This window comes from Mus caroli, unplaced genomic scaffold (genome assembly GCF_978045245.1).
Source record: "Mus caroli unplaced genomic scaffold, Mus_caroli_1 scaffold_12, whole genome shotgun sequence".
NCBI lineage: Eukaryota > Metazoa > Chordata > Mammalia > Rodentia > Muridae > Mus > Mus caroli.
The window spans coordinates 5,148,691-5,168,177 of NW_028227267.1; the positions used below are offsets into that span (position 1 = coordinate 5,148,691).

At 38.2% G+C, this 19,487-nt stretch overlaps 1 protein-coding gene across 1 annotated transcript; it reads left to right on the top strand.

Annotated features, from left to right (window-relative positions):
* The first annotated feature begins 18,019 nt into the window (after positions 1-18,019).
* LOC110309735 (olfactory receptor 2T6-like) lies at positions 18,020-18,970 on the top strand. The gene has a single exon (XM_021182467.2). It carries the CDS (start codon positions 18,020-18,022, stop codon positions 18,968-18,970), a length of 951 nt encoding a protein of 316 aa, XP_021038126.1.
* The last annotated feature ends 517 nt before the right edge of the window (positions 18,971-19,487 follow it).

The window sequence follows — 19,487 nt, forward strand, 5'->3', positions numbered from 1 at the left end:
ACAGATGGTTGTGAGCCACCATGTGGTTGCTGGGATTTGAACTCTGGACCTTCGGAAGAGCAGTCGGGTGCTCTTACCCACTGAGCCATCTCTCCAGCCCTTAAGTTAATTTTATATCCAGCTATATTGCTGAAGTCATTTTTCAGGTTTAGAAGTACTCTGGTGGAATTTGGGGGGGGTCACATAAGTATATTATCATATCATCTGCAAATAGTGATATTTTGACTTCTTTCTTTTCAATTTGTATCCCTTTGACCTCCTTTTGTTGTCTAGTTGCTCTAAGACTTCAAGTAATATGTTGAATAGGTAGGAAAAGAGCGGGCAGCTTTGTCTGGTCCCGGATTTTAATGGGATTGCTTCAAGTTTCTCTCCATGTAGTTTGATGTTGGCTACCAGTTATCTGTATATTTCTTTTACTATACTTAGGTGTAGGCCTTGAATTCCTGATCTTTCCAAGACTTTTTTCATGAAGGGATGTTGAATTTTGTCAAATGTTTCTCAGCCTCTACTGAGATGATCACATGTTTTATTTTTCCCCTTTGAGTTTGTTTATACAATGGATTATGTTGATGGAACCATCCCTGAATCCTTGAGATGAAGCCTTCTTAATTATAATGGATGATCCTGTTGATAATGTGTTCTTGGATTTGGTCTGCGAGAATTTTATTGAGTATTTTTGCACTGATATTCATAAGGGAAATTGGTCTGAAGTTCTCTTTCTTTGTTGGATCTTTGTGTGGTTTAGGTATCAGAGTAATTGTGCCTTCATAGTACGAATTGAGAAAAGTACCTTCTGTTTCTATTTTGTGGAATAGTTTGAGGAGTATTGGTATTAGATCTTCTTTGAAGTTCTGGTAGAATTCTGCAATGAGCCCATCTGGTACTGGGCTTTTTTGGTTGGGAGACCATTAATGACTGTTTCTATTTATTTAGGGAATATGGGACTGTTTAGATCCTTGATCTGATCCTGATTTAACTTTGATACCTGGTATCTGTCTAGAATATTTTCCATTTCATCCAGGTTTTCCAGTTTTGTTGAGTATGGGCTTTTGTAGTAGAATTTGATGATTTTTTTCAATTTCCTCAGATTCTGTTGTTTTGTCTCCCTTTTCATTTCTGATTTTGTTCATTAGGATACTGTCTCTGTGCCCTCAAGTTAGTGTGGCTAAGGGTTTATTTATTTTGTTGATTTTCTCAAAGAACCAGCTCCTGGTTTGGTTGATTCTTTGTGTAGTTCTTTTTGTTTCCACTTGGTTGGTTTCAATCCTCAGTTTATTTCCTGATGTCTACTCCTCTTGAGTGTATTTGCTTCATTTTGTTATAGAGCTTTCAGGTGTGCTGTCAAGCTGCTCGTTTGGGTACATTGTGCCTTCATTTTAATTCAGTTCTAAAATGTCTTCAATTTCTTTCTTTATTTCTTCCTTGACCAAGTTATCATTAAATAGAGTCATGCTCAGCTTCCATGTGCATGTGCGCTTTCTGTTGAATTTGTTGTTATTGAAGACCAACCTTAGTCTGTGGTGATCTGATAGGAAATATGGAGCTACTTCAATATTCTTGTATCTGAAAAAGCCTGTTTTGTGACTGATTATATGGTCAGTTTTGGAGAAGGTACCACTAGGTGCTGAGAAGAAGGTATATTCTTTTGTTTTAGGATAAAATATTGTATAGGTATCTGTTAAATCCATTTGGTTCATAACTTCCTTTAGTTTCAATGTGTCTCTGTTTAGTTTCTATTTCCATGATCTTTCCATTGATGAGATTGGAGTGTTGAAGTCTCCCACTATTATGGTGTGCGGTGCAATGTGTGCTTTGAGCTTTAGTAAAGTTCCTTTTATGAATATGGGTGCCCTTTCATTTGGAGACTAGATGTCCAGAATTGAGAATTCATCTTGGTAGATTTTACCTTTGATGAGTATGTAGTGTTCCTCCTTGTCTTTTTTTGATAACTTTAGGTTGAAAGACGATTTTATTCGATATTAAAATCGCTACTCCAGCTTGTTTCTTGGGACCATTTGCTTGGAGAATTGTTTTCCAGCCTCTTACTCTAAAGTAGTGTCTGTCTTTGTCACTGAGGTGCATTTCCTGTATGCAGCAAGATGCTGGGTCCTGTTTACATATCCAGTCTGTTAATCTATGTCTTTTTATTAGGGAATTGAGTCCATTGATGTCCAAAGATATTAAGGAAAAGTGATTGTTGCTTCCTGTTATTTTTATTTTTAGAGGTAGAATTATGTTTGTGTGGCTATCATCTTTTGGGTTTGTTGAAAGAAGATTACTTTTTTTGCTTTTTCTAGGGTGTAGTTTCCCTCCTTGTTTTGCAGTTTTCTATCTATTATCTTTTGTAGAGTCAGATTTGTGAAAAGTTATTGTGTACATTTGGTTTTGTCATGGAATACTTTGGTTTCTCCATCTACGGTAATTGAGTTTTGCTGGGTATAGTAACCTGGGCTGGCATTTGTGTTCTCTTATGGTTTGTATGATATCTGCCCAAGTCTTCTGGCTTTTAGAGACTCTGGTGAGAAGTCTGGTGTAATTCTGATAGTTCTGCCTTTATATGTTGCTTGATCCTTCCTGCTTTTAATATTCTTTCTTTATTTTGTGCATTTGGTGTTTTGACTATTATGTGACGGGAGGAATTTCTGTTCTATTCCAATCTATTTGGAGTTCTGTAAGCTTCTTATATTTTCATGTGCATCTCTTTCTTTAGGTTAGGGAAGTTCTCTTCTATAATTCTGTTGAAGATATTTACTGGCCTTTTAAGTTAAGAATCTTCACTCTCCTTTATACCTATTATCTTTAGGTTTTGTCTTCTCATTGTGTCCTGGATTTCCTGGATGTTTTGGCTTAGGATGTTTTTGCATTTTGCCTTTTCTTTGACTGTTGTATCAATGCTTTCTATGGTATCTTCTAAACCTGAGAGTCTCTCTTCTCTCTCCTGTGTTCTGTTGGTAATGCTTGCATCTGACTCTTGTTCTCTTTCCTAGGTTTTGTTATCTCCAGGTTTTTCTCTTTTTGTGATTTCTTCTTCTTCTTTTTTTTCTTTTTGTTTCTATTTCCATTTTTAGAGCCTGAGTGAATTTCTTCAATTCCATCACCTAGTTGCTTGTGTTTTCCTGTAATTCTTCAAGGGATTTTTGTATTTCTTCTTTAAAGGTGTCTATCTGTTTTCCTGTGTTCTCCTGTATTTCTTTAAGGGAGTTATTCATGTCCTTTTAAAAGTGCCCTATAATCATCTTGGGATGTGATTTTTAAATTTTAATCTTGCTTTTATGGTGTGACATGATTTCCAGGACTTCCTGTAGTGGGAGAACTGGGTTGTGATGATGCTGCATAGTCTTGGTTTCTGTTGCTTATATTCTTGCCCTTGCCTCTCACCATCTGGTTATCTCTAGTGCTAACTGCACTTGCTGTCTCTGATTTGAGTCTGTACTTCCTATGATCCTGGTTGTGTCAGAACTCCTCAGAGTCCAGCTATCTCTGTGATCCTGGAATTCTGGGATTGTTTGATCCTGAGATCCTGGGTGTGTAAGAGCTCGTGGCAGTCAAGCTTCCTCAGGGATCCTGAAATGCTGGTGTAACCAAGCTCCTGAGATACTGTTGTCTCAGAGCTCCAGGGTGTTCTCTGGGTGTTGTAGTGGTGAGTGGAGAGCCAGAGTCCTGGGTTTGCTCTGGGCATAGGTGCAAGGTGGAAAGGTTCTGGCCTGGTGAGGGTTTGTGTTTTCCTGCTTTTCCTGTGGAATTTCCAGTTACACTGGGTGTTGGTAAAGATGTTGTAGCCTCAACTATGATCTTGAGTGTGTTGGAGTTCCAGTGCTCCTGGGTGTGTCTGATTTCCAGGGAGTTAAGTTTCCTCTGTGATCCTGTGTTCCTGTAATCCCACCATCCAGTGATCCTGGGTGTTTCAGAGAACCTGGGAGTCAGAATCCCTCTGGATGTTGTAAGAATGGGTGCAAAGCCAGCAACCCAGGTCTGCTCTAAGCGCAGGTTTAGACTGGAAGGAGCCCATGCCACTGGCTGGGTGGGGATTCCTGCATCCCAGGATCCTGGCAGTCCCAGTTACTCTGGGTGTTGGAGCAGATATTGTGGCCTTTCCTGTGATCCTGGGCATTTTAGAGCATCTGGGAGTCTGGTTGGTTCCCTCTGGGTGTTGTAGGAGTGGGTGCAGTGCCAGCTCTCCAGGTCTGCTTTGGACACAGGTTCAGACCGAAGGAACTTGTACCACTAGCTGGGCAGGGGTTCCTGCATCCCTGAATCCTGGGTGGTCCCAGTTACTCTTGCTGTTGGGGGCAGATATTGTGACCTCCTCATCTGTAATCCTGGGTGTGTTAGAGCACCTTGTGAGTTGAGCTTTTTCTGGGTGTTGTGGAACTGACTGCAGAGCCAGAGCCCAAGGTCTGCTCAGGGCACAGGTTCAGCAAAAAGTTCCTTTTGGTGTATGATATTATGGTTTTAATATGTTTTTTAAAATGTCAAATAGTTACCACATTGGAACATCTTTCGCAGCCCATAGTCACTATATTTAGCTTCAGAATAAATTATCTCTTATCCCCTTTTAGGTGAAAGCTGTGTGGTTTTGCGTAGATACTGTGTCCCCTCTTGTTGTTAGTTCTTTAATTAAACAACAGACTTTCTGGATTTCTTCTTAATATGCAAGGGAGAGAAAAGTCCTGACATATGAAGCCCTTCCTGGCACATCTCTAACAAATTTACTTCTCCAAAGGTTTCCATTTGTTCAATAGGACCCCACTTGAAAAGAAGTTCCCTTAGTTTTCAGTCACTACAAAATTACATACTGCCTTTAAAAAAAATTACTTTGAAGACCTGGAGAAATGGCTTATGGAGATGACTCAGGGGTTAAGTGTACTGGCTGCCCTTCAAGAAGTCCTGAGTTCAATTCCCAACATGTCTCACAATTCTCAGCAGCTCACAACTTAACTGTTTGATGCTCTCTTCTTAGTATAAAATGTATATATATATATATATATATATATATATATATATATATGTGTGTGTGTGTGTGTGTGTGTGTGTGTGTGTGTGTGTGTGTGTACAAACTTTGTAAAATTGTATATCCTTTATGAAATATGAGCTCTCAATTGAGGATAAAGTAGTTTTTTAAAAATAATTTGATCTTCAATTATGTACTTAAAAGATTTCAATAGCGATATTTTCCATAAATTGGATCGTCACTTGAGTTCGACAATTGAACAAAAAGTGACCTGATCTGTTTTCTTAGCAGATTGCTTGTTGTCTCTGTTTAACTGATGAAAAAAGGGGTTAACAAAATGTATTGGCTAGTTTTGTGTCAACTTGGCACAGCTGGAGTTATCACAGAGAAAGGAGCTTCAGTTGAGGAAATGCCTCCATGAGATACAACTGTAAGGCATTTTCTCAATTAGCGATCAAGGGGGAAAGGCCCCTTGTGGGTGAGACCATCTCTGGGCTGGTAGTCTTGAGTTCTATAAGAGAGCAGGCTGAGCAAGCCAGAGGAAGCAAGCCAGTAAAGAACATCCTTCCATGTCCTCTGCATCAGCTCCTGCTCCCTGACCTGCTTGAACAGCAATGTGGAAATGTAAGCTGAATAAACTCTTTCCTCCCCAACTGCTTCTTAGTCATGATGTTTGTGCGGGAATAAAAAGCCTGACTAAGACACAAAATAAACACACTAGTCTCAAAAGATGAGGCACAAATATCCAATAAACACATGAAAACAATGTTCAACCTTACTGGTTATCAGAGAAATTCAAGGACTACACTGAGATTCTATCTCATCTCAGTCAGAATACACTTCATTACTAAAACAAAGGAAAATGACAAATGCTTATTAGGATATGGATAAAGGGATCTTACACTCTACTAAATAGTGTCAATTAGTCCTGCCAGTATGATTCAGCATGGATGTTCTTCAAAATGCTAAAAATTACATTACCATATGTTCCAGTCTCTTCTCATGGATGCTTATCTGAAATATTGGCTTGTATGTCAGTGTTTGCTATAGCACTATGTACAAGAACCAACCTTGGTGTCCAATAACAGAGTAATGAAAATGTGATGTGTAAGACAGATTTTTCTCACTCATAAATAAGAATGAAATGTGCCATTTGCATGAAAATGGACACAACTGGGAACAACCATATTAAGTGACTTCAGTCTCAAAAAGACAAATACCACATTTCCTCTCATTTTGAGATCCTAGGATTTACAAATATATAAATTTTATGGTCATCAATGACATTAAATTTGATTAAAACTGTCTAGAGTAGTAGAGGACATAGTGTGAGTGGGAACAGAATTGTTGAAGCTAGTGTAGGATGAGAGGTAGGTGGGAGGAATGGGCTTGAGGTATGGGCATGAGGGGTGGGTATGGGAGGTAGGCATGAGGGGTGGGCATGGAAGGTGGGCATGAGGGATGATCATAGGAAGTGGGCATGAAGGGTAGGCATGAGAGGTGGGCTTGAGGGGTAGGCATGAGGAAAGGCCAGGAGGACTGGGCATGAGAGGTGTGCTTAAGGGGTGTCTTAGTCAGGTTTTTTATTCCTGCACAAACATCATGACCAAGGAACAAGTTGGGGAGGAATGGGTTTATTCAGCTTACACTACTTCCATACTGCTGTTCATCACCAAGGAAGTCAGGACTGGAACTCAAGCAGGTCAGAAAGCAGGAGATGATGCAGAGGCCATGGAGGGATGTTCTTTACTGGCTTGCTCAGCCTGTTCTCTTATAGAACCCAAGACTACTAGCCCAGAGATGGTCCCACCCACAAGGGGCCTTTCCCCCTTGATCACTAATTGAGGAAATGCCTTACAGTTGTATCTCATAGAGGCATTTCCTCAGCTAAAGCTCCTTTCTCTGTGATAACTCCAGCTGTGTCAAGTTGACACAAAACTAGCCAGTACAAGGGGTGAGCATGAGAAATGGGTATGAATTACATAATACACTTGTTTGAAAAGAGCCCCATGCTATCCATTTAAAGTGTATTTAAAAAAATATTACTTATTTGTATTTATATAATGAATAATGTGATTGGGAAACTATTTCATAGAAGAAAAAAAGGGGGGAGCACTAGAGTTCTTACTCTAAAATGACTGATTATGTACATGAACTGTTTTCTTCCCTTGGCAACATTCCAAATACTGCTAACTTAAACTCTGGAGAAATGAGAGACATAAGGATTCTTATGATGAAACATCTAGTAAACAGTTATCCTCAAGCTGTTAATTAAAAGTGAAGCAGCTGAAGAGAAGATGGCCCAGTCACCTGCTTCAGAATCCATTCTATGCTTGCTATCTGACCTTGTGAGTGAAGGATCTGCTTTCAGGCTGGGCCAGTTTAATTGATACCCACTGGATTCTCAGACTTGTCTCCTGGGAGACATCTCAGGCTTATTAGGATGACATTTTCTAAGCTATTTAAACTTTCCTCTCCTTTGTTGCCTAATCCTCTTTGCCCCAACTTTGTATGGTGATCAAGTGAAGATTGATGGCTCAAGTAAGTGGCCATCTTCACAGATCCTAAATAAGTCTCTTCTTCCTTAATGCTCATTTCAGCCCCAATCTCCATTATCTTGTGTGTGTGTGTATGTGTGTATGTGTGTGTGAGAGAGAGAGAGAGAGAGAGATTCTTTTATCTCTTCAATTTCTAGCATCATATGTCTTCTGAAGTTTATCATAACTGCTTTTAGATTGGATTAATATTCCTCTTTCAAGCTATCTTACACATATATCTTATATGTGATTCGTTGTCATCATCTTCCTCCTCCATTTTGAATATGAGGTCACACATCTGCCTTAGATCATGTCTAGGCAGAACTATGTGTAAGATAGATTGTCACTTTGAGATCATTCAAATAATTTGTATTCTTTGAAGTGACACGATGCTATTTATGTATGTATGTATGTATGTAAGTATGACACACAGAGACATTGGTGAATTAATATAATTTCAGTATATAGAGCTGTGAAGTAAGGTTCTTTTTTTTTCCGCTGTAATGACAATGTTCACCTTGCAGAGGTCAGAAACAGACTAAGCACATCCAGGAGTGCAGAGATAAATTGTCTTTCTGGATTCAATTCAGTCAAATCTTTAGTCCACAGCCTAGTTCTCAAACACAGAAATGAATTTTTAGCTCACTCAGATATACTTCAAATAAGAGTGAAATATTTACAGTAGAATATTGGCAGTAGAACATAACAGTAGAAAGATAGGAAATTTTTCAAATATTCTGGCACTCTATGTATCAAATGAAGCATCCACCTGTCTGTGAGGCAAACCTGAATTCACTACACAGTGGCTGGATTGGACATTGGATGGATTACTCTGCAGGCTTTGCAATATTGACAGTTGCTATAATGGAGACAGATTTTACTTATTGCTTTTGACTCATTCAGGATACACCAACCAATAAATGGATCTGGAAAATAGGAGCTCTTCTACTGTGATGTGGTATTGGTTGGTCAGATGACATCAGTTATATTGTACTGAAACCGCAGTCTTGACTTACTCCATGGAGTTAGAAGAGAACAAAGGAGCTGCACATTTTCACTGCCTCCAATTACTGCTGTCAGCTTCCTTGCTGAACACAAGGTCTCCTTCTTTCAGACACAGTTTAGTCCTTTCTGTGAAGTGAGGTCTCAGAGAAGAACAAGGTAAATATTCACATCATTAGGCCCCTGTTCTCTCATTTAAGAGTACCAAGTCTGTGGTGGAAAATGATTGCCTATAGAGTCATTAAATTCTAGAATTGATCATTGTATTGATTTGCTAAAGACTGTGGATGCAAAGACTATTTAAAGAGGACTGCATCTTCAGACACAATGCATTTAAGGATATATAAACATGGAATAAGTAACCCAGGATATCAGTATGAATTGTAGATGAAATATAAAGATATATCATGGGGACAGAGGCAGTAAGGATTTCTCTTGGACCAAAGTCAGAGCACTAAAAAGAAGTGGAATGTGTCTCATGACCACTGTAAAGCAGTCACATCTAGTTTTATTTAGATTCAATGCATAAAGAATAGTAAATAGAACCTAGGATGCTTTGGGAGAGTGTATTCCTAACAATGCCACCTCTATTCATTTAAGTGGAGTTCCTGAGTCTCATTTCTGACATATGGCTCATTTTTTTCCTGTTTCAGCTTAAAATTTGTTAGGGCAAGTGCAAATAATTGTCATTTTCTATGCAGTTACAGATCTGTTTCTTTCTCAGACATACTATGTGCATGTCTACAAAACAACAAACCATCGTTATTACTGATAAGTTCAATGGAGATTGAACAATGCTTAGTTTAGTCAACTTGAAATACTATTAAAACTATTTTGAATTTATTTTCAATATTAATTTCAATAGTTTATTGAATATTTTCACATATACCTATACTATGGCTTTATCCTATGCAGTTTCTGCTTTAGAATAAATTCTTAATAGTGGCTAAAACATATATGATCTTCAAATGACTTCAACACATTTTGCCAAATAGTCTCACAAATTTGTTTGTCTAAACTCACAGTAGCAATGTATGATATAGCCTACTTTCTCAACATGAAACTCATAAATGATGCTGTAATTAACACACAAACATACAGAAACACACCCATATGCATAAATTCAAATATGTATATGTTCTTTTGTCATTTTGCTATTATTGCATAGAAATATTCTGTTTGGCAACATGAAACTTTCTGACTTATACACACACACACACAAACACAGAGACACTTGCATTAAAATAGTATATTTTGTTGAAGAGATTTAAACAATATACAAAAATGTTTTTAAATATGTAATTTTCTTTTTTCATTTTGAAGCACTTTGTGTAACAATTTTAGTCTTTAAAAGTCCTATTCTCCATCATAAATTTTTGCTTCATCTACATATTGTATCATATGATTTTTAAGTTACACATGTAAAGAAACATAAATATATCAATTATGGGGGGCTTTGTATGGTCTGTTTGGCAGGTTTGATAATTATCTGTAGACCCTTTTTTTTTGTCCAGTTGTTCAATTTCTGTCATTTTGGTGCATTCTGTGAGTTGTAGTTATGTTTTTAGATTCTCCTTGAGGGGAAAAAAACAATTATTTTTCTTCAGACTGCATTTTAGAATCATTTTATAATTTCCTAGAAGAATTTCTGATTGAGGTTGACTTCAATTCTATTGGCTTTTAGCTTTATATTTTTCTCCAAGTTTTAGTAAATGTACCAGCTTTTCCCATTTGTATTGTTACTGCAATGCCATGTTCTGTTGACACTTTGCTGATAGCACTAAAGTGGACTTGCTGGCACATGATGGAGCATGTGGACCAGTTATGTACCCCAGAATGGCTTCCTTAAATACATATAGAGAAGTCAAGACCTAGAACTGCTCAAACAGATGAGGAGAGGAAGAGACTTGTGAGCAGAGATCTCTTCAGTCAGGTTGTTTCCCAAAAGCCAAATGCCAAGTGATTGAAATGTCTGTAGAACCCAAAGCCCTGTGACCAGGTCTCTTACTAACCTATAAACTGCACTCAAGGCTTAATCTTTAGCTAACAATTAATATAGAATGTCGTAAGGAAAATAAAAGATCAGTGGGCATATACAGACAGGTTTGTATATGTGTGGTTATTGGTGAATGGTGGAAGTTAGACAATATTCATATGTGAGATAGGTTTATAGTTATGGATGGTTATAAATAGCAGGCGATCTCTCCAATTTCTTTATGAAGGAACTGAATGCTATAAACTCTCCTTTAAACACTGCTTCCATTGTACCCCATGAGTTTGGGTATGTTGTGCCTTTATTTTCATTGAATTCTAGAAAGTTTCTTATTTCTTCCCAGACCCAGTGCTCATTCAGAAGAGTTGTTCAGTTTCCATGAGTTTGTAAGCTTTCTGGTCTTTCTTGTTGATGAAGTCCAGTTTTAATCCATGGTGGTCTGATAAGATACAAGGAGTTGTTTCAATTTTGTTGTATCTGTTGAATCTTGCTTTGTGACCAACTATATGATCGACTTTAGAGAAGGTTCTATGAGGTACTGAGAAGAGAGTATATTCTTTTGTGTTGGGTGAAATGTTCTGTAGATATCTGCTAGGTCCATTTGTTTCATAACCTCTGTTAGTTTCATTATTTCCCTGTTTAGTTTCCTATCCACTGCCATTATAATGGTCTCCTCCTTTCCCTCCTTTTCACCATTTGGTTCTCTCCCTCTGCTTGCATATTCCACCCTCGTGTTCTGTTTCTTCACCCCACTGTGTTTGAAATATGAAAAAGGAAGCATTTGCTGCTTGCCTTCCTGAATCTGAACTGTTTCATTTAACATGCTCTGCATTTCCATCCTTGTTTCTTGAGAATTGTGTGATTTGATTCTTTGCTGTGGCTGATAAAACTCCACTGTGAGAGCTAGGAAATGCCTCTCTGTGGTAGACCACTTTCTTGGGTCTTGGGCAGCTGGCTCACCAGAACTGATAAAAATGGAGATTTCTTCCTATGTACCGCATTTTTTTACACATACAACCATTGACTGGCTCCAAGGTTGATTCTGTGACTTTGCTCCTATAACTGGTAGGGTTAAAACACAGGTAGAAATATCTTTACCATGCACTGGCTTTGATATGTGTATGTACAGAGCAGTAATATAGCTGACTCACTCTACAGTTCGACTCTCAATTTTATGAGGAATTCCCAGAATGATTTCTAAAATGGCAATACTAATTTTAAACAAGGGTATTTTTTCTTCTGTGGCTTACCATCTGCTAAAATTTTAATTTTTAATTTTTAATTCTCTTGAAAATAGTCATTTTGAATAGGGTAAGATGGAGCTCAGTGTAATATCGTTATGTTTCCCTGATGGCTAAATTGTTAGCCATTTTTAAAATATATCAGTTGATCATTTTTTTTCTTCCTTTGGTGTTGCGTAGGCGTGACAGGACGAATGAGCTGGTAGCTCCACCCTTGAGCAAGCAGGTTCCAGGCTGGGGGAAGGGAGGCCACACTTGGGAAGTATTGGTTCATTGGATTACTTATTGATTGGATGATTTGGGGCATTGATATTTGCCTTTCTGAGTTCTGTGTTTGTTCTGTGTATAGATACTCTGTGAGGGGAGAGCTTGCAAAGCCTTCTGTTTCAAAGCTGTCTTCACTTGTTTCTTCTGCTGTGCAGGGTTTTTAATTTTATGTGGCGTGTTGTTTTGACTTGTGATTTTCCGGGCTACTAGACAACTGGTGAGCCCAAGTCTGTAACTACATAGTAAGTCTTCTCCAGGTAGCTCCAAACCTTCAGGTTTTTACATCCAAGTCTTTAATCCATTTTAGTTGATTTCTTTGTTTTCCACAAGTTGAGAGACAAAAGCTATAATTTCAATTTTAGGGATACTTTTAATTGTTTTCTCAAGTACAAATGTTGGAGGATCATAGTTTCATTATTTAAAAAAATCCCATGTCTTCCAAATTTGTAGATATTGGACAGCATTTTTAGACTTTATTTATATATGCATGTGTGTATATTGTACCTGTTTTTAACATGCATGTCATATATACACATGTTCATAAAACCATAAACTTAACTTCATTGAAATTTCTATCTGTATTTACAATTTTTCTTTTATGTATATATACACATATATGTGTGTGTGTGTGTGTGTGTGTGTGTGTGTGTGTGTGTGTATGGGGAAATAGAAATTTGGGTAAATTTTCAAAGAAATATTTTTTTATTTCACTTATTTATCTATTTATTTCATTCATTTTGAGTGAGGAGGTCCCTTTTACTGGAATGGATAGTGTATATGTGAACATGACAAGTGACTGGTTTAAGAAAAAGATTGCAGAGGGCAGAGTCAACTCCACACACTGTGAACATCAGGTAGGTCTGGGTGAAGTCCTTCAAGACTTAGTCGAGGTCCTTGGTCCTGTGAATGTTTGAGGCCCCAGTGTAGGGGAATGCCAGGGGAGGAAAGCAGGAGTGGGTGGGTTGGTGAGCGGGGGAGGGGAATGGGATGGGGGTTCTGAGGGGAAAAGAGGAAAGGAGAGAATATTTGAAATGTAAATAAAGAAAAATCTAATAAAAAATAATTGTCAGAGACAGATGATACCCACCAACCCTAGTCTTCAACCACAAGACCCACCTCACCCCATCCAAAACCACTACAGGGAGGTCACAGTAGCATGTAGGATGGTCCTTTATCCAACACATTTTGCATGGCAGTGTAAGTGAATGCCATGAGAAGGTTAGCCCCATAGAAGCTGGTGTGGAAGATGTACACAAGTTAGCCTGCCTGAACGTTTGAGTGTTCAAGTACCCCTGTACCCATAAATCTCCTCCTACCTCCATCTCTTTCTAGTCCTGCCACAGTGGTGGCATTCCACCCCTTGGCTGGTGATGCAGGTGGTACATCTTCTCTCTCCCACAGGTCTGGTCCCATAGCAAACCATAGTGAGTAGCAGGCAAGGCTGCAAATCCAAACTCTCTTCAGTGACTTGAGATGAGGTCTGCACTGTGAACAGAGTCCCTTTAAATGGCCTGCACAGCCCAGCATCAGCTTCATAATACAACTGCATTTACCTTAGAGTTCACAAATGTCTGTTGCATATTTTTGATTTAAGGCTATTTATAGAATTTCCCATATGAGTACTACTGTATGTATGTCATTTCTACCTTTTATTTCTTTACCCTCAACTCCTACTATACCTCCCAGCTCCTCTCAAACTCATTAGGACATATTCAGCATTTGTTATTTGCATTTCAGTGCAGAGCAATAGGTTGGTGTGTATATGTGCAGTGTAGTGACAAAATTTTTTAAATTCCCATTGTCATTTCTGCAAAATGGCCCCCATCTATTTGTGTGTGTGTGAGATGAGAACATCAAATTCTTTTTTTCCATGTACTTTGAAATACACAATAAACTTATCATTCACCTTGGTTGTTCTGATATATACTTGAATCACAAAACGTGCTCTTCATAAGCAACAGTACTTGTGAACAAAGGTGACCAATCTCCACAACCTTGGACCCTTTCCGTGTCCTTGCTATCCACTAGATCTACCTATTCCAAACTTCTAAGGTGTCAATAATTTTAGGTTCTGCATATGAGAAAAAGCACATGTAAGTTGCTTAATGTCATTTTGTCACAGTTCTGTCTTATCTCTATTCTGGTGTGTGTGTGTGTGTGTGTGTGTGTGTGTGTGTGTGTGTGTGTGTGTCTATGTATGCAAGCATGTGTCCTCACTCAGTCAATACTATTTAGTCAGTTAGGTCGGTTTCATACAGTGACGGCAAGACTGTGCTGCAGTAAATATAGGAAGATAGCCACCAGCACTTACCTTGTCTTTATGACTGACAATGATACTGCATCATGGTCTTGATTTAAATTTTCCTGTCAATTAATGATACTGGGAATTTAGTGAATTTATTTGTGTGGTGCTGTGGATAAAATCCACAGCCATGTGCATGTGAGCTGTTTCAATGTAAAATGTTCCCCCCAAACTTGTGTTTAAATACTTAGTCTCCAGCTGTTTGTAGGGGTAGGATTTGTGGAATTTTTGTAAGGTGGGCACATCTGCAAGTCAGGCCATGAGACATATAGTCCAGCCCTCTTTTCTATACCATCTGTGTTTCCTGATCTGCCCAGATGTGAGCAAGCACTTTCCAGTGTAGCTGGAATCTATCACCTACAGCTATGCCTTCACTGACATAATGAGACGCACTAAAATTAGCCATTCCTTTAGGTATGTTATTTACTCACAGCAATGAGATTTGGTATGCTAGACACATGCTCTGCAAACAAGATCATATCCCAGGCCTCTGGAAGTCATGTATTATTTGTCCTTAGAAATATATTTGGCCTTAACTCTACACAAAGAACTACATATGGACAGGATGCCATAGTGTACACCTTTAATTGGAGCACTCAGGAGGCAGAGACAGGTAGATCTCTGTCAGTTTGAGGTCAGCCTTATCTACACAATGAGTTCCAGGAGAACTGGGGTACATAGTGAGACATGTGTTGAAACAAAGCAAAAAAGACAAAAGACAAAAAAAAAAAAAAAAAAAAAAACGAACAGAAAAAATGACCTATAGGTAACTGAGAAAAGCTTGGAGTAGGGGACGTGGTCTTCTCTGGGGATGTGCACACCAATCGGTATCCAGGGGCAAAGGTCATCCCTGAAAACATATATACATGTAACTTTATATGTACTGAGCGTCTTATATTTAGAAATATATGTCTAAAATATATAAACACATATACTTATAGGTATAAACAAATAAATAGAAAGACAGACAAACAGAAAGGTACACGGGAGATTGTGGAGGGAGGAAAGGGAAGAGGGAAATGTTATCATTATATTATAATCTCAAAAATGTAAAGAAATAGTTTAAACACTTGTCCTCAATTTTGATTAGTTTATTGGTGTTTTAAAAAATATTTTGGGGTTGCCGAGATGGCTCAGTGTAAAAGCACTAGCTGTTGTCCCAGAGGTTCTAAATTCAATTCCCAACAACCACATGGTGGCTCACAACCATCTGTAATGTGATCTGATGCCTATTTCTGGCATGCAGGTGTACATGCAGACAGAGCACTCATACATTTAAATAAATTAATTAATAGATAGATAGATAGATAGATTTTTTAATTAAAATTTATCTTCACTTTTAGTACAGAGTTGTTTTATTGCCACATTTTTCAAAAGTTTTTTCCTGTCTTATAGATGGTTTCTTCACTGTTGATTACTTCCTTTGACCTTCAGATGATTGCTTGTTTTTATTAATAAATAATAATAATAATTATTATTATTATTACTGGTGATAGAGTAGAGCCAAACATCTTATACATATCAGACAAAATGTATCATTAAAGAACAACCCTATAATGGAGGTTTTTAAATTTGACATATTCCAATATATTTTCACTCTTGTTGCCTGTTAGTATGCATGAGGCCCTAAGTCCAACTTTAGCATCATATTAAACAAATTTTAAAAAAAACATGAAATAGATGAAGAGAGATAGGCAATTTCTCAAAATAGGTAAGCCAGAGTAATGAGCTCAAAATAATGTTTTTAAGTATCACCAATGGAATGAACTACAATTCAATGATTATGTAACATCACATTTTACCAATTTACAGAACATTTCGCATATTTATCCTAATCTTTTAAGAAATTCCCCACTTTCACTACTTGTGCTATTTATCATCACCATCATCTTCATATGTCATCATTTTGACATATTCCAATATATTTTCACTCATGTCACAAATGTGTGTCCAGCCTACAGAATGATTTGGTTTTCTTCTTTCCCCTCTATGTTCGATCTGTGTGTCTTTCATTCGTCCAGATGCTCATCCCTCTGGGGACTCTATGTGCTCCCTGGGCTGGAAGACCCTTCAGACTTTTTGTCACATTACCATTTCTAGAGCTCATAACTGCCTCAATAAATCAAGAAACTTTTGAGAGCAAAAATGTCTCAGATGTTTAAGGAGACTGGTGGTGACACAGGTCAGACGACACAACCAGGACTGTGGCAGTCTAACCTCTTGTCTTCCTCTTGCAATCCTTTAATGTCAAGGGAAATGCTAAAGTAATAATGATTGATCTTTATGATAATGAGTGTGATGGTGATGATAAATAGCACAAATATTGAAAATGGAGAATTTCATAAAAAATCAGGATAAATATATTAAATGTTCTGTAAATATGTTAAAATGTGATGTTACATAATCATTGAACTGTTCATTCCATTGGTGATACTTAAAAAATTAATTTGAGCTCATTACTCTGGCTTACTTATTTTGAAAAACTGACTGCCTATCCCTTGCCATCTATTTCACAGTTGTTTATTTGTTTGATATGGTGGTAAATTTGGACTCAGGGCCTCATGCATACTAAGCAACTGCTCTACCAGCAGCTCAGCACTCCGGTCCTCCCTCAAAGTCAGTTCTCTTCCTAAATTGGCTTTTGTTTTCTCAGGAGTCTAAGCTCTGTTATGCTTTACTGTCTTCTATTCTGTAGTGCAAGACCATACTGAAATCTACTGATAGTTTGATGTTCATCCTCTTACTGTCTGTTGATAATGTTTCCCCCATGGCTCTTTCTAACACTATCCAAACATATTTTCCTCTTCTGTTACTGCTTTCAATGTTTCTCTTGCAAGGAGATATTAAAACACAAGTAAACACTCCTTGATGTCTACTACAGCATCACCAAAATTTTTGCAAACATGTCAGTGCATAAACAGGATACAGCAGTATATTAATGAGAAATTGTCTGAGAGGCATGGTCAATAATGAGTGTTATTTTTATCCCACTCACTATAGCTTATAGTTTCCAATAGAGTCCACAGCTTCGTGGTTATTTCTAGTGTAATTGGTAAAATCTTTTCTATTTCTTTTTTATTATAACATTTATTTATTTATCATTTATGGGGGTATCATGGCACACATGTAGACATCAGAAGACAGCTTTCAGGAGTCACTTCTCTCCTTCAATCATGAGTTCTGTGGCTTAAATTTGGGTTATCAAACTTGGTGGTGACTGTCTTTATCTACTAAGCCAAATTCATTTCCAGACTTGAATTGGTGCATTTTTAAACTATGAAGAAAATTTACCATCTGATCAAATATTGTTCTAAATTACTTGGTTTTATAAAATTAATTTAAAATATTTGTTGTTTTGATGTTGAATGCACATTTAAAGCAATCAGACTATACATGAAAGAGAAAGAGGAGGAGGAGGAGGGGGGAGAAGGAGGAGGAGGAGGAGCAGCTCTATAGGGCCCAAATACTACACAATAATAATCAATTTTTTTGCATTAAGAACTGTTTATTCAAATATCCACTCAATTTCATACCAGGAACCCTGATTTTCAGATTACTCTTCAACAAAAAGCTATAACCAAAAGAGAGGCTATAATTGACTTCCCAGAAAGCACTTGACAACAGACAAAGGAGTCTCATTCATACATTTGTAATGATTCCTCTTACCTTTGTAATTTCCAATAACGTCTCCTTCTCTCTTTATACTTCCAGCTCAGGTATAAACCTATGGATGGAAACAAAACCTTTCCCAGTGACTTCACCTTTGTGGGACTCTTTACTCACAACAAAGCCTCAGGCTTCCTGTTCAGTGTCATTTGTGCCACGTTCTTCATGGCCATAATGGCAAATGGGGTTATGATCTTTCTCATTCACATAGACCCTCACCTCCACACCCCCATGTACTTCCTCCTCAGCCACCTCTCCTTCATTGACATGATGTATATCTCCACTATTGTGCCTAAGATTTTGGTTGATTACATTGTAGGTAAAGGGATCATCTCTTTTGCTGCCTGTACAGCCCAGTACTTTCTCTACATGGGCTTTGTAGGGGCCGAGTTCTTCCTGCTGGGACTTATGGCCTATGACCGCTACGTGGCCATCTGTAATCCGCTCCGTTATCCTGTCCTCATGAGTCGGAGGGTCTGCTGGTTTATTTTGGCCAGCTCTTGGTTCGGCGGGGCTTTGGACAGTTTCCTTCTCACTCCCATCACCATGAGTCTCCCATTCTGTGCATCCCACAAGATCAATCACTTTTTCTGCGAGGCTCCCACAATGCTGAGGCTGGCCTGTGGTGACAAAGCCATATATGAAATGGTGATGTACATCTGCTGTGTTGTAATGCTGTTGGTCCCCTTCTCTGTGGTGATCACATCTTATGCCCAGATACTGATCACAGTACATCACATAAAGTCTGAAGAAGGGAGGAAGAAGGCTTTTGCCACCTGCTCATCACATGTGATTGTGGTGACATTATTTTATGGGGCTGCTCTGTACACCTATATGCTTCCCCAAGCCTATCACACCCCACTCAAAGATAAAATCTTCTCAGCCTTTTATACCATCCTCACCCCCTTGCTCAACCCTGTTATTTATAGTCTGAGGAACAGAGATGTGGCAGGGGCTTTGAAGAGGGTGATAGCAAGACACAGAGGAGCCTGCAGTGTGGAAAGAAAATAATTACAAGAAGCCTAACACACTTCTACCTGTCTGGGATACATCATGGATAATGTAGATGGATAATGCTGCAGCAATTTCAAAAGCCAGTTACATGAAAAGATGCACCAGAAACCTTTCCAGCGAAGATAAGAAGGCGTGACATTTTGTGTATAAATGGTGCTAGCTTCTCATCCATCAGTATACCACTGGTTTTCTCCTTCTTTATTTCCATTGGCTGTAACTTGCTCTTGGGAATTCTTGTATTGCCATTCACATACATGGAGGTCCCAAAGTGTTACATATCATCTATCAGCGAACTCATAAGAACCTGTGAAAGGATTATGGATGGCAACATTCAAATGACAACAATATGTTATAAAGTGCCACAGGGAATACCTACAGACACTCAACAATGTAATTTATAATATTCAGACATCATGTTCCAGAGTAACAATTAAAAAGATTCTGCCTTATCTAGAGTTGAAGGTGGAAAAATGGACCCCCATGTATATGGTAATTTAAAGGCCAACTTACTGCA